This window comes from Triticum urartu, chromosome 2 (genome assembly GCF_003073215.2).
Source record: "Triticum urartu cultivar G1812 chromosome 2, Tu2.1, whole genome shotgun sequence".
NCBI lineage: Eukaryota > Viridiplantae > Streptophyta > Magnoliopsida > Poales > Poaceae > Triticum > Triticum urartu.
The window spans coordinates 192,223,978-192,239,952 of NC_053023.1; the positions used below are offsets into that span (position 1 = coordinate 192,223,978).

The following is a 15,975-nucleotide window of genomic DNA, read 5'->3' on the forward strand; positions in this document are numbered from 1 at the left end:
TGTTTTAGTTCCTCAGACCATGAGAGTGTCTCGGTCACTTCCTACTGGATGGTGGGCTTTGGGGTTGCTCAAACGTCATCTGTAACAAGGTGATCACAACGACAACTTTCAGGTTCATCGGAAAGTTTGACAAGTGACCAGATAGCTTGAGAGTGGGATTTGCTCCTCTGACGATGGAGAGATATTCTTAGGGCCCTCTCGGTGTGACGGCATCCATCATCGTCTGGCCAGAAACAGGTTACTACGTCACGGGGATGCCGTAACACGTCAACGAGAAAGAAGAACAAAACCGGTAACGAGAGCAACGGTATAGTGAGCATGGTGATGACTCTGGAGGATACCGATGCACACTGGGTTTTGTGAAGTATTGCGAAGCAAAGGGAACATCACATGATAACCAAAGATTCACTGGAATATCATTCTTGTAATCATATGGACCGATATGGATGTCTACGGTCCACTATCAGTCATTAAACGAAGGGGTTTCGTTTATGTCTATGGTTACCGAACCTACGGGGTCACAAGCTTAAGGTAATCAAGATTTGCTGAGTGATAGTAGGACGGGAGTGATGAGAATATAATTGTGGAATTGTTTCATTAATATCCGGAATAGTTTCGAAAGTGTTTCGGGGTCATCGGAAGGGTTTCGGTGAATATCGGGTAATGTCGGGTATTACTGATTAATATATATAGGTGGAAAATGTTTCCGGGGATGTTAAATTATATATATATAATGCTCTGAAAATGTTTAGAACAAATATATATTTAATTTAATGTCAATGGGCCTAATAAGGCCAAGAGGTGGAAGGAACTTGGGCCACAAGGGGGCAAGTGGAAGTGGCACCCCCCTTTCCTAGTGTGTGTGTGGGTGGGGGCGAATCCTACTTGGGGAGGGAGTAGGACTCCCCCAAGGCTGGCGTACCAAGGGGGCTCCTTCCCTTTGGTGGTTGCCCTCTCCCTCCCCTCTAACCTATATACCACAAGTTTTGGGAGCCTCCTCTAGTTGATGTAGTTCTAGTTCTAGTTGGTCCTAGACTAATTAGAGCTAGCCCTAGCCACCTCTAATCCTCATAATTAGAAGCCCTATGTGGTTTTAATCTCCTCCCTCTAATTCTCCGGCGATGATTAGCTCTGGACGGCGAAGTGCTACCGGATCGTGAAGACCGTACGCTTGCAACCAAGTAGAGAGGTCGTGCTTTCGGTCTTCCGTTCGAGGGATCGTTCGTGGGCGGTTCGCGTGATCGTCATCAACGTTCGAGGGATTTCAAGTACGATCTAGACCGACTCATCTACTTCCGCTGCACTCCCAGAGTCGGTAACAATCATTGATCACAATCCGTTATACATCTTCATATTGTTCTTGGGTGTTCGTAGGGTGTTTTTTTTGTTTTCTACTATGTTTCCCAACACCTGCAGCTCCAGATCATCCCACGCGGCCCCAAGGAGGAGATGGTCGTCAACCTTGCTCCGCCGCTTCTAGGAGGAGCCGCCCGACGGCAACGCTCGGACTCCTTCCGTCGGGAATCCATTGCGTCTGCCCAAATGGCGCATGGATCTGCCACAATGTGTGTCCCTGCTGCCTCACAGTAGCCGGTGCGGTCCGTTTGGCGTCTGAATGTGGCGGCGGATGCGCAACTGCTTCAATAGCGCGCCGAGGCAAAGGTGAACGCATGGGCATCGTGCGACGCTAATATGGTTGGGTGTGCCCACTATGCGAGGCAGCGGGCGTGATAGACAGCGGCTGCCCTCATGGCGGAGTCGCATTCTTTGGCGCCCAGTATGGTGCACTAGTCCAGGCGCCTCAACCGCATCATGCTGAACATTGGCAGATCCATCATTGGTCTCACACCCATGACACCATGAAGGTTTCGGACTCCAACGAGAAAAAGTAGGGCATGGAGACGACGGCGCCTTGAGTCCATGAGGCAGTGTGTGTCACATGTCCTACTCTACCTCGTCAGCGACCGAATGAATACTTTGAGAGACGCAGCCGGCCGCTGGACATGGGCACGGCGGAGTGAGATGAGCTTCGCTTAGATTAGATTTTACATTGCATGTAATATTATGAATTTAAGGTTTTTTTAATTAAGGCATGTAGAAGAGATTATTTGCGGACTGTCGTATATGCTCTGAGGTCTTGCACAGGACGTAGGACGTAACGGCCAGACGGAGCGAACAAAGTCGCTAGCTTTCCGGGCCATGGAAAAGCCTGTTCAGTCCAATCACCAAAGTTTACTCCGAGGCGTCAACATGATAGTCACTACTCCGTCTGTTCACAAATATAAGGATGTAGTAATATATATATATATATATATATATATATATATATATATATTTACCCCTATATTTTACTATATTTGTTCATTTATTTCAGTTCATGTAGTCCATATTGAAATATCCAAAACATCTTATATTTGAACGGGCAGAACTAGCTTAGAAACAAACAATTGAAGTTGGCGATCAAATCCACAATTGAAGTTGCCGAAATTGCACCAGTTACGGGTTTCACAGAAAACGTAAAAAGTACTCACTCTGTAAACTAATATAAGAGCGTTTAGATCACTATTTTAGTAATCTAAACACTCTTATATTAGTTTACGGAGGAAGTATAGCTTAGACATTCACAGCCATGGTCTTCCGAATCCAAACTTTACATCGGGACAGCACGCCTGCAAGTACGTGATCCTCAAAAAAAAAAAACTGCAAGTACGAAGGATTAACATGGAATTAAAATTCACACTACCCTGCAACGTAGTTTATGATAGTTATCATGTAACTACATCTAGAAAGAGATTTGATGGATTACAGAACCCCGTGACTGAATCAGCCCAAGGCGGCGGCCAAAATTTTCGCACTGAAGGTTGTCAAACTGTACCCAGTGCAGTAAGTTGCATCTAATACTACTTTCAGAAAGGAGGGAGAACAAGTGCGTAGCAGCATTGAGTGTTACTTTAATTTGCCTCACGAGTTAGGCATTCCAACTTCTGTCCCATGCAGTCGTCATCTTTCACTGATGCCGTGTTTGGGATAATCTGCCAAAAGATATGCAACAGATATCAGAATTGCGAGCGGATGAACATCCTAGTTGCAAGTTTGAAATTCCATTTTATCATGCAAGATCGGATGGAAACAATGTACATGTAAAACAGCAGATATGAGAACTATGGTTCTGATATACAAGCTGGTGCACACAGGATAAGTTGATGGTCTGCACCAAATTTCAGCAGTAAACTACCTAAAAGGCGCGAGGAACTGTTTGATTTCTACACCAAATTTCGGCAGCAACTAACAAAAGGCCGGAGGCACTGTTATTACGTGCCATATAGAATTAGTGTGAAAATCAACTGCAGCGTTGGGTAAGAATCCATAGCTCGAAACTCAAATGAGCTTATTCCATGGGCTGGGGTTTTTGCGCCAACATCATATTTCAAGTGCTTGTGCTAAAAGGTTGGTTAGCACAAAACAATGGTGCACTTTTGAACGACAGAATACATGTTATAAAAATCACATTACCTGATCCTTGTACTCTGACAACTGAAAAATGGTTTATCCAAAATAATCTGGTGGTGGTTGTTTAACTTCCTTCTCTATTAGTAGAGTCTTCAATGTTTCCATGATATCAAAGCGTGGGTCTAGCTTGCGTTGCCACCCCTACAGTAGAATGAATAGCCATGGTAAGTATAATATCCATCTTCCTAATTCCTGTAAGGGCATACAGATACTATGCACAGTGTATTGTACTCCCTCCGTTCCTAAATACTTGTCTTTCTAGACATTTCAAATGACTACTACATACGGATGTATGTAGACATATTTTAGAGTGTAGATTCACTCATTTTGCTCCGTATGTAGTCACTTGTTGAAATGCCTAGAAAGACAAGTATTTAGGAACGGAGGGAGTAGCTTGTAGTATAGCATAGAAAAGGGTGGTCAGCAACCAAACTGACTAGACCCTGTAAACTAGTTCTATTTCCTTAGGTAAGTTCCATTAAGCATAAAACATACTCCCTCTGTCCCATAATATAAGAGCGTTTTTGACACTACACTAGTGTCAAAAAACGCTCTTATATTATGGGACGGAGGGAGTATAATGTAGTGATGATGAAAATTAAATCAACCCTGGAAGTTACTACCTCTGGTTGAAAATACACGATCCAGTCTTTATGAGGATTTTTTCATAATATAGTTTTTTATGTATTTTCACAATTTTATATAATGGTCAAAGTAGCATGATAGCCGACTGTGCCCAAACTGTCGTCTACATCATCTTTCTTGAACAAAGAAAGTATTTAAAAATTAATTTGTCAAATGAGGAAAACAACAAAGATCGTTATAAAGACGTCAAATTTCCTTCTGTACACAGTATAATAACCGAAACATAGCAAGTATATTGATATCAATTTAAAGTTTTACAACAGTGCATTACCTCAAGAACCAAAATGGTCACCATTACAGTACAGATGTTGCCATCAATGTTGACTTTGTGGCGACGAACTGTGTCGAGCAATTGATGCATGCATTCGACAGGATGAAATACGTCTCCCTCCGGTGTTCCCCAGAACGTAAATGTCTTATCCAATTCCTACCATGACCAAAAAATATTAGTACTGTTATTCAAGGGAAAAAATGTGTAGAAACATCAGGATTGTGCAATCTGTAGTATAGCAGAATATTTCAGAAGACAAGACGAAACCCTCAAAGACTAGATAAAAAGTACAGGTTCCTATCAATGCGTGAAAACTGATTCTGCGCCCAATTATTTATCCCCTGGTCAATGCATGCAGCTACCAGAGAAGGACCATTAGGCCCAGATTAAATTAATGTAGAAACAACTAATCAACACAATTTTCTCAAAAAAAAAACTAACAATAGTGATTAGCAACTTTGAGCTCCGAATCTGAGGCCAAAATAGTCATATTGAGTTGCACAAGGCCACAAGCATGTTATTGATTGGGAGATACAGCAATGGACACAAAATTGAAGCTAGACTGCTTGGGTGGAAAATACGTTATGCAAATAGATAATAAAAGATACAAAAGCTAGTACTGAAGCCAACATATCTGGACTGCACTGCATCTAAGCTGAAGGGAGAAAGACATGAACCTAAAATCCCTGAGCTAACAAGAGGGCAAGGATCCTTCAAAATCCCTTATATTGGCATAGGTCAGGCAAGAGTAACCCAAGCAAACCAGTTAAATATTGTGTTAACACACCCCAAATCCTACTATTAGATGACATATTCTTTAGCATATAAATCATTTCGAACTCTCCATGAAAATGCATGATATTGTATATAATCATAATGTCTGTATATGCAGGCACCCAGATGTTATGTACAAGAACGAATAAATGTACATATAATATACGATGGATGACATCTGATGGCCATAATGAAGGTAGCTGCACTTAAACATCGCATATCAAGTAAAGAACTATCAAATCTGATTAAGATCTAAATATTGCCTACAAGTTTCATGCTTTACCTCAGTAAAGGCTGCTGGATTTGGACAGCTCTGGTTATCTGATAATCGTAACGTACACTTAGCAGCCGTACGACCATCTCTGATAGCAACCGCCTTGAAGAATTGTTTTAAGTTATCACGGTCAGCTACTGAGAGCTCAGCAGTCATGCCAACATCAAGAAAAACAATATGGGGCTTAGATCTGAAAAACGTTTTCCTCTTATTCTTGGTCTCGTTTAGACGGACAAGAATGTTTCCCGGGTGCATATCCGCGTGAATAAAATTGTCCTCCTGTAGAAACAGGGAAGAATGATAAAGAATAATTCAGTGGCTGAATTATACTGGGAATATATCAGATAAACAATTAACAACAGATCATACTTCTAAGGCTAACCATGGTGCTATATGGCTATACCAATCGCCAGTAAACCACCACTCAGGGGAAAAGAGAAAAACAGGAAACAAATAAAAGACGTGCATACCAGAAGCATCTTCAAAAATGCATATGTCCCAATGTGGGCAAGGTCCTTCTTCATCCGAGAATTTCCTTCAGTTTCATCCACAAAACGAGCAACACTTTCTCCATTCTCAAATGACTCGATAAGGACAGCTGGATGGACAAGTGGGTACAATGGTTCTGGGAATGAAACATGTCTCCATCTACGGAAGTTGTGTCTGAAACGATGCAAATTAGAAGCTTCCCTAGAAAGGTCAACTTGAGACATCATGAAAACTGCAAACTGGCGGACGCTCTCATCCAGCCTTAGCCAGCTCAATCCAGGGACGGCGTTCGAAACTTTTGCCATAAAATTGATGAGTAAGAAGTCCTTCTTGATTGATTCCCCCACACCAGGATGCCTCACCTTAACTGCAACATGCTTTACAGGATGTTGATCTCTTTTCTTTTTTCTGGTCGAGTTCGAGTCAGGACGATCTTTTAATGTGGCCCGATGTATTTGTGCAATGCTTCCAGAAGCTACAGGATTCTCTTCAAAAGTTTCAAATATTTCAGATAGCTTACGGCCAAATGCCTTCTCAATAGAAGCTTTGCTGTAAGCAAAGCCATGCACCGGAGCTCCGCTGTGAAGCTTTGCAAGCTCAACACAGAGATCACTTGGAAAAAGATCAGGGCGAGTTGCAGCCCATTGACCCCACTTAATGAATGCTGGCCCCGCCTTTTCAAGCGTACGACGTACAAGAGAAAGCCACCTTCTTCTAAATTCTATACTTAAACTATCAGCAAATGGAGCTAATGCAGTTGCAGGGAAGAACAGGAATGCCAAATGAACTGCTCTTATAAACAAAGTGATACCCTCCCAGACTGACCTAGCCATGGCTGACAGCAACTCGCCAGTATCTCGTGTCCTCGTGACAATGCCTTCCATTTTGGGCATGTATGGCCGTGAGTCTGCCAGGACAGGCTGCGACAATGCCATCTTCCCAAAAGCTAAAGCCACGACCCCAGGGATGATATGTGATCTCGTTAAGGACAGAGTTAGCGCACAGGCTGCTCGGCTCAGCAACGGGAATCGGGGACCACTATACGAGTACATATGACTGGGCCGCTTCAACGTCAATTGGCCTTGCTGTCTTGCGGATGAATTTGACACTGCCCCAGAGAGGGAACCATAGCCTCTGGAAAACCTTTTTCTATAGTTGTGATCCTCAACTTTCTTTCTGACAATGTCCTTGTAATGTGAGAACATTCTAGAGAAGACGGGTGGGATATTTCGCCTTGTTGACAAGCCATTGTCCCTCACTGTTGCGTAGTAACCACTGGCGTGACTCGACTGGGACAAACGGGCTGTCCGCCTATTTGTTCCGGTTGTCAACAGCCTGCTCACAAATGTAAGAGCACAACATCAAATATTGCAAGTTTCCAAGCTTATCTGACACTTGCAGGGTGAAATTTAAAACTCAATTGTACAGCAGAAGCAATGTAGTTCAGGTAATCATCTCATAACTTCCCCCAAAATACTAGCCATTTTATTTATCCAGCATATATGGAATCAAATTGCAAACTTCGACAATGCATTCATTCATGAAGCATCAAAGTTTCAAACTAATTATCTAGGCCAACGTAACGGTATGGACACGTGTTCAGGCATAGTATGTGGCAGAATTGACATATTTAAGCTAGATTTGAATCCCAATTGATCACAGTAATAACAAACCCCAAATTCCAAACTACAACAGCTTCCGATTCCACGCGAGCAACTCACAATAAAATATATTCGTACACAGTTGAGCGCATTGTACCATATATAAATCGGCAAACGAATTCAGCAAAGCCGTGTCGTTTTCAGTCTGAAAACTCCCCAAGAAGATCCACCTTCCCCTCTACAAGAACCGCCGACATAAACGGAGAGACGAGAAGAAGAAGAAACGCACCTCTCACCGACCGACAGTAGGCGCAGCATCGGGTTCACCGCACCAGGTCGCCGGAGAGCATGCCAGCCACCGCCAAAACCCCAGGAGAGCCCGTCCACGCAAGGGCGGACCAGACCGAACCCCCGGAGGGCGGAGCGGAGAGGAGACTCGGGACCGGAGCCGCGATCCGCGGGGCCGAGGGAGGCGGGGCGCGGCGGCGGCGGCGGCGGCGGCGGGAGGGATTGGAACTGAGATGCGACGGTGTGGGGTTCGGAGGCGACGACGGCTCTGCTTTTGCTTCCCCTGCTTTGCGATATTTGTTTGCTGTCCACGCTGGTGCCTCCTCGGTCCTTTCTTGGAGAAGAGGGCATCCACGAGGGTTTATTCGCCCGCTCCAAGTCGCCGGGGGCACGGGCGTGGCCGACCTGGACTCGTTGTCGATGTAACGGTCGTAGGGTTCGGGTCGGAAGGAAGTTCGGCCCACGGCCGACTTGCCTTGCTTGAAGGAGCGGGCCTGGTCGTAATTAACGAGGACGTTGTGTAGTTGGCAACTTGGCTTGTGTCTCAGAAAAAAAAAGTTGGCAACTTGGGCATTGGACTACGGTGCAATTTAGAGGCAAGGAAGCAAATTCGTGTTTGTAAAGCCAAAAGAGCCGTGTACGCTGTGCTAATTGTTGTGCTCGACATAAGTTTTTTTCTTTCACCCGCAAAAAAAAGAAAACTTATGACGTGTACTACTACTTGGCAACTTGTCATAATTACCTCGCGCTGCACCGATCGGTTGGGTTAAAGGGCATTTCAACGACATCTGAAAGCTTGGGAGGTAGTCCAGGAGCGGATGTAGATTGTGGTCTGCATCGACGACATCTGGAAGACGGAATATCTACTGGGTTCGTGGTTTGTGGATGGAAGGTATGGTTTCCTCCTTTGGCGTCTTAGTCGTGGTGGAGTGCCAGATCTGGAGTTCGATGGCGTGTCCGGGGTGTTGCCCCGGTCTGATTCGTTTAACGGCAAGGACTTCACTTTTGGTGAGCCACTTTGGAGGTCCGCAAAGTTGCATATCAGCGATGGAGCCGCGTCGAGCTCGGGTGGGGTGGTGATTCGTCATTCTTTTTTTCGGTGGCTGCTGTGGTGGTGCCGAAAGCAGTTGACGAGCGTTGGTGTCAAGCTCAGAGATGTTCTACTATCTTTTCAGTATTGTCATGTCGGTCTTTACGTGATTTGTACTTTGTTCTTTATGATATGAATGAGACACGTATTACCATGCAAAAAAAGGGCATTTCAATGCGGACCATCAAAACACCATATATGTCTGGGTGTAGCTGTTCAGACGCAGTTTGTCATTCAATACGGTATCATGTCGGTTCACAGACCAGTTTAGCTGTCTAAAATCCAACAAAGCGAGCATAAATCAGGGGCTTTGCGGACGTTCGGACCAATGTCATGAAGGTGTCCGTCACCGCGGACCCGCCCAAAACCCTCTTCCGCGCTTCTTCCCCATGAAGCAGTTTGTCGCGCATTAATAGTGGTCAACGCCGCTACAGAGTCACCGCATTCAAGCCGGCCTAGAGCGGTGAAAAATCACAAAACTGACCCTTTGGCCAAAGTTCAGCACAAAATGAACCATTTTTTAAATTTTCCACAAAATAGCCCTTTCCACATGGCGCCCGCACCTGGGGCGCCATGCTAGACATCATAACGCCCCAGTCAAGGGCGCCATGCCGCGGTGCTGACCAGCCACGTCGGTACGCCTGGGCCCATCTGTGGTCGCATGACGCCCCAGTGGCGGGAGCGCTATGGGCGTAACCATGATGCCCTGGGTCGGGGCGCCATGCCCCTTCGATGAAAATATCCCTGCTGTCGGGATTCCCTACAGAGCGAAACAGAGGGCTCTTTCTCTGTTCTTCCTCTCATCGCTCAGCCCGCCGCCCCTCCCTTCCCTCCTCCAAATCCGCGGCCAAGAAGGACATATCGAAGGGGAAAACCGATGGATCTTCTTCCCCTCCTAATCCTATAGGTAATCCCCCAACTTTCTCCTCTTTTTATTGGTTAATTTTGTTGCATTGACCCATGTGTAGAAACCATAGTTCATCCCCTTTTTCAAAATTTGTTGATATTTGCATTTGTATTAGAAATGTATGGGTAGGGATATGTATGGTATGATTAGTATTTGGTACTTATAGTAGGTTTTTTTAGTTTTTATGTATTTGGTAGCAAATTTGACATAGAGAATAGAAGGTTGTGTGCAAATGTGTGTGTGCATATTCACTTGTATGGATGATTTGGCTTAGGTACAGATTTGTAGTTGTATGTATCCATTTGTTGTATGGATATGGATATTTGCAGCTGTATGTATGTTTATATTTCCATTATTCTCGATATTTACAAATGAAAAGGAGGCTTACGATGTACATTGTAATTTTGTAGGATGGCTTCTCTGATCCATCCATCGTACGATCTACTTCATCGTGCACGGTTCATGGCAGATGAAAGAAGGGTTTTTGATTAGCTTCACTTGAGGTCTGATGCAGTTCATGAGAAGATGGAATATGACGAGCGATACACGGAGTATATCCGGAAGACTGGGCTTCTCCCATTTGTCTCACTCGTGTCTCGTTCGATGCCGAAGATGAATCCTTGTGCGATCACGGCACTAGTTGACCGATGGTGCCCTGAGACACATACTTTCCACTTCTTTGCTGGAGAGATGACGGTGACTTTGCAGGATGTTACAATGATCACTGGACTTCCTATCAAAGGAGAGCCTATTTGTTTTAGCACAGATTCAGAGGGATGGCGTGAGACTATGGTGGGACTCATTGGGAAGGAGCCGGGGGTGCAAGGAAAGTCTGCCGGTGCAAGTTATCATTGGATTGCTGAGAACTTAGTAAGTGCCCGGATGATGTTGATGATGAAACGGTGCAACAGTATTGCAGGGCATACTTGTGGTATGTAGTCAGCCGGACTCTTTTCTCGGATGGCATGGGCGTGAATGCTTCCTTTATGTGTTTAAAGTTGTTTGCTGGGTGGGAACATGGACTGAGTTGGGGTACGGCGGCACTAGCTTATTTGTATCGGCAGGTAACTAGTTTACATAGTATCTTAACAATGTAGATATTTTATATGGTTTGTACTGACATATCTATTATTTGTGTGTAGTTGGACGAGGCTTGCCGTAGGGGCATGGATCCAAAGAACACCGCCAAGGCAAAGGAAGCCAATATCGGTGGTCCCATGCTTCTCTTGTTGGTCTGGAGTTGGGAACGCTTGCCAGTTGGGCGGCCAACGCCTACGGGTCTTGGTTATGAGCCATAGGATGATCATGATGACCCGCACCGTATGCCTACATGGGCGTATAAGTGGGACAAGGTTGAAGGTTTTGTTGGCAATTCAAAGACCATGTATTTGCACTATTGCAACGAGCTCGACATCATGACCCCAGAGCAGGTTAGTTTGTTGGCTGCGTTGCCCCTTCGGTTTTCCAAAAATCATAGTAAGCATCTATTTTATTATTTGACGCTACAGGTGACCTGGGAGCCATACAGAATGGCAGGCAATATTGGCAGAAGTCTCACTTTCAGATTGAACCGAAAGTGTTATGAAGAAGCAAACCTATGGCGGATGCGTTGCCCATTGATTTGTTACTATGCTGTTGAGTTTCATCAGCCACAGCGGGTTATGACACAGTTTGGCTTATATCAGGAGACCCCGCCAAAGTACAAGGACACTTCGATACATCTGCATAGGTAAATGCTTAATACTACTTGAAGGTATTCTTTTGATTGTTTCATGCTACTAACTAACATGATGAATTTGAATAAGCAGCTTGGACAAGATGAAGCAGAAGAGTATAAAGAAGTGGAATCGTGAGCATGGCATATATATCCAAGAGTTCAAGCACAAGATCAATCAGATTGAGCTCTCATTGCGTGAACCTACTTCTAAGCCTCCCCCGCGGGCTTTCGATACATAAGCATTCAACCACTATCTCGTGTGGTTTCGTTCCGTTACTCGTACTCAAATAAACCCGCCGGCATTTGATCCAAATGACATATTGCATGAACCCAAATCGAGGGTTCGACCGGATGGCCAACATGCAGTACAACAAACTTATAAGAGATGGTAGACGGTATGAATCGGTGCCCGTTGTCCGCTTTGTGGTAAGTTACCGCTATCTCTAGTTGGAACCATAAGAAACATTGAACCGAACATGATTTATTTTGTCGTTTTGAATAGCAATCCAAGCTCTCAAAGCATGTGAACGACGCTAGCGAGGCACTCAAGTACCCTCCAGGTGATGAGGCGTACAACAAGCTAAAAGCTTTTGTTGAGGTATGATGCTTCGTAAATTGATTTCCATACACACTTGTTAATGTTTATCTCCTTACTTTGACATGTTTGATTTCACAGTGGAGCAAGTCTTGGGCACGTGGCCTGGGTGCTCTACTAGGCTGCCGCTCCATCGATGCCGCCATGCCTTCTACGTCGAGCTCGAGATCATCATCAAGTGCCACAGAACACCCACTCGACGACGAGGTTGATGGCGAGGGGGAGGAGGGCGATGAACAGACCCATGATGAGATCAACACCTCGCAGATGCCCGATGCACCCCAGCCTAGTCAAAGGCATGGAAAGTATACTCCGCACAAATACAACGGGAAGGCACGTAAGGCCCCGGTGATCGAGGCCACTTCAGAGGAGGAGGAGGAGGAGGTGGTGGAGGTGCCACTGCAGAGGAGAAGGCACTTAGTGAAGGGGAAGGATGCTGCACCGGCTAAGAGGGGGAAAGAAAGGAAATGATGCATTTGTGGTGAACTATGTATGATACTTGATGCATTTGTGGTGAACTTGAAGGAAATATGCCCTAGAGGCAATAATAAAGTTATTATTTATTTCCTTATATCATGATAAATGTTTATTATTCATGCTAGAATTGTATTAACCGGAAACATAATACATGTGTGAATACATAGACAAACAGAGTGTCACTAGTATGCCTCTACTTGACTAGCTCGTTAATCAAAGATGGTTATGTTTCCTAACCATGAACAGAGAGTTTTTATTTGATTAACGGGATCACATCATTAGGAGAATGATGTGATTGACTTGACCCATTCCGTTAGCTTAGCACTCGATCGTTTAGTATGTTGCTATTGCTTTCTTCATGACTTATACATGTTCCTATGACTATGAGATTATGCAACTCCCGTTTACCGGAGGAACACTTTGTGTGCTACCAAATGTCACAACGTAACTGGGTGATTATAAAGGAGCTCTACAGGTGTCTCCAAAGGTACATGTTGGGTTGGCGTATTTCGAGATTAGGATTTGTCACTCCGATTGTCGGAGAGGTATCTCTGGGCCCTCTCGGTAATGCACATCACATAAGCCTTGCAAGCATTGCAACTAATGAGTTAGTTGCGAGATGATGTATTACGAAACGAGTAAAGAGACTTGCCGGTAATGAGATTGAACTAGGTATTGAGATACCGACGATCGAATCTCGGGCAAGTAACATACCGATGACAAAGGGAACAACGTATGTTGTTATGCGGTCTGACCGATAAAAGATCTTCGTAGAATATGTAGGAGCCAATATGAGCATCCAGGTTCCGCTATTGGTTATTGACCGGAGACGTGTCTCGGTCATGTCTACATTGTTCTCGAACCCGTAGGGTCTGCACGCTTAAGGTTACGATGACAGTTATATTATGAGTTTATGCATTTTGATGTACCGAAGGTTGTTCGGAGTCCCGGATGTGATCACGGACATGACGAGGAGTCTCGAAATGGTCGAGACATAAAGATTGATATATTGGAAGCCTATGTTTGGATATCGGAAGTGTTCCGGGTGAAATCGGGATTTTACCGGAGTACCGGGAGGTTACCGGAACCCCCCCGGGAGGTATATGGGCCTTAGTGGGCCTTAGTGGAAGAGAGGAGAGGTGGCCAGAGATGGGCCGCGCGCCCCTCCCCCCTTGGTCCGAATTGGACAAGGAGAGGGGGCCGGCCCCCCTTCCTCCTCTCTCTCCTCTCCCCCCCCCCTCCACGAATCCTATTCCAACTAGGAAAGGGGGGGAGTCCTACTCCCAGAGGGAGTAGGACTCCTCCTGGCGCGCCTCTCCTGGCCGGCCGGCCCCCCTCCCTTGAACCTTTATATACGGAGGTAGGGGCACCCCCTAGACACACAAGTTGATCCACGTGATCGTTTTCTTAGCCGTGTGCGGTGCCCCCTTCCACCATAATCCTCGATAATATTGTAGCGGTGCTTAGGCGAAGCCCTGCGACGGTAGAACATCAAGATCGTCACCACGCCGTCGTGCTGACGGAACTCTTCCCCGACACTTTGCTGGATCGGAGTCCAGGGATCGTCATCGAGCTGAACGTGTGCTAAAACTCGGAGGCGCCGTAGTTTCGGTGCTTGATCGGTCGGGCCGTGAAGACGTACGACTACATCAACCGCGTTGTGCTAACGCTTCCGCTGTCGGTCTACAAGGGTACGTAGATCACACTCTCCCCTCTCGTTGCTATGCATCACCATGATCTTGCGTGTGCGTAGGAATTTTTTTGAAATTACTACGAAACCCAACAGAACTATGTATGAAACTTTGTCTCGAACTATGTATGAAACTTTGTCTCAAACTATGTATGAGACTTGATGCATTTGTGGTGAACAATGCATGAAACTTGATGCATTTGTGATGGTTCTCTTCCACTTAATGTTCTTGAAGCATCAGCAAAAACTCCAGCAACAGCAGCAGTAGTACTCAGCAAATAGCCAGCAGCAGCATCAGCAAAGAGCTAGTTGAGAGCATGGTGCCCCGGGCCTTCATCCTCCGAGTCCCACGCATAGGACCTATTGTATGGAATCTCATGGTCCATGTCCTCTTCCATGCAATTTGCCTCAACATCACCAACATAATGGTCATGAAGATAAGCCTCCGATTCATCACCCTCAAACTCACCACCATCCATGTGCAAGTCTTCATTATCAACTTGGCCATTCCCGCCGGGGCTCAAACATTGGGTCATTGAGGTTGGCTCATTGTTGTGTCATGCACATCCGGAGTGACATGTGTTGAATCTCGAACCGGGCTTCTAACATCATATGAAGATGCACACCGATTCAAATCAATGTGCAGCCGAGCATGAACAACCTTTGTGGCAAATAACTCAAATGATTTATCTTGTGAGGCTAACACACTCTCTTTATATGCTTCCCAATGAAACTCGGAGTCAAGAGGCATTATCTTCCAACGAATATGTTGCCTTTACCCAACATTATAGCTTCCGATTAAGTCTACTCCATCGCTTTCTTCCATCCAATTCAACCTTCTTCGAAGCTCAACCAAAACCTCCTCAAGGCTAGGACTTGTGGGAAACACCATCACTACCGGCTTCTTCTTCGGGTCACCATACTCCGCATCTCCCTTCTCAAAGGAGACAAAGTCCACATGATGCACATTGACGATCCTCGCCATCTAGAATCATAAACACCAAAATGCATCAACAAAAATAGCAAAATTGGATGACCTAGGGTTTCCCCAAATCCCCACAATGTGGAGATTTCAACCAACAAAAAGAGTAGGAATGATGGAGAATGCCTTGAGGGGTCGAAGGGAAGGATAAATCACCGATTTGGAGCTCCGATCCACGAAATTTTGTGGTCATTAGGTAGGGGCTTGAGTGGGGCGGCCGGGGTGGAGAAGGGGAAAAGTGAGGGTTTGTGGAGGGGAAAACAGGGGAGACTCTGTTTTGTTCACGCAAGGGGCATGGCGCCCTGAGCGGGGGCGTCATGACCATCAGCACGGCACCCTGGCCTAGGGCGCCATGGTGGCATGCCTTACCAACGTGGCAAGTCAGCGCTGACCAGTATGGCACCCTTGACCGAGGCGTTATGGTATCTAGCATGGCGCCGCGGGTGCGGGCGTCATGCGTGTAGGGCCATTTTATGAAATATTTTCAAAAGAGGGCCATTTTGTGCCGAACTTTGGCCAAAGGGTCAGTTTTGTGATTTTTCACCCTAAAGCAAACGCAGCCTCTCACTTGAACCAGCATTGAAGCGGCACCCCAACCGAGAGTGCCACCTGCACCGCGTCCTGTCTCCACGTATGTTCAATGCTGGAGCGACGTGACTGGACGA

General features: G+C 45.7%; 1 protein-coding gene across 1 annotated transcript; it reads right to left on the minus strand.

The window, feature by feature from the left end:
• Positions 1-2,716: 2,716 nt before the first annotated feature.
• LOC125536700 (probable serine/threonine-protein kinase abkC) lies at positions 2,717-8,218 on the minus strand. Its single transcript, XM_048699942.1, has 6 exons — positions 7,854-8,218; positions 5,945-7,298; positions 5,484-5,753; positions 4,427-4,582; positions 3,514-3,651; positions 2,717-3,032 (listed from the first exon to the last, which is right to left on the minus strand). Exons 1-5 carry the CDS (start codon positions 8,201-8,203, stop codon positions 3,547-3,549), a joined length of 2,235 nt encoding a protein of 744 aa, XP_048555899.1. The 5' UTR covers positions 8,204-8,218; the 3' UTR covers positions 2,717-3,032; positions 3,514-3,546.
• Positions 8,219-15,975: the final 7,757 nt, after the last annotated feature.

Excerpts from the sequence above, each read along its gene's own strand:
- LOC125536700 (XM_048699942.1), bottom strand. The coding sequence starts at position 8,203 with ATGCCCTCTTCTCCAAGAAAGGACCGAGGAGGCACCAGCGTGGACAGC. Across the intron at positions 7,299-7,853 it reads CTACTGTCGGTCGGTGAGAG|GCTGTTGACAACCGGAACAA; the intron begins GTGCGTTTCTTC and ends ATTTGTGAGCAG. Across the intron at positions 4,583-5,483 it reads ATCCAGCAGCCTTTACTGAG|GAATTGGATAAGACATTTAC; the intron begins GTAAAGCATGAA and ends TGGTCATGGTAG.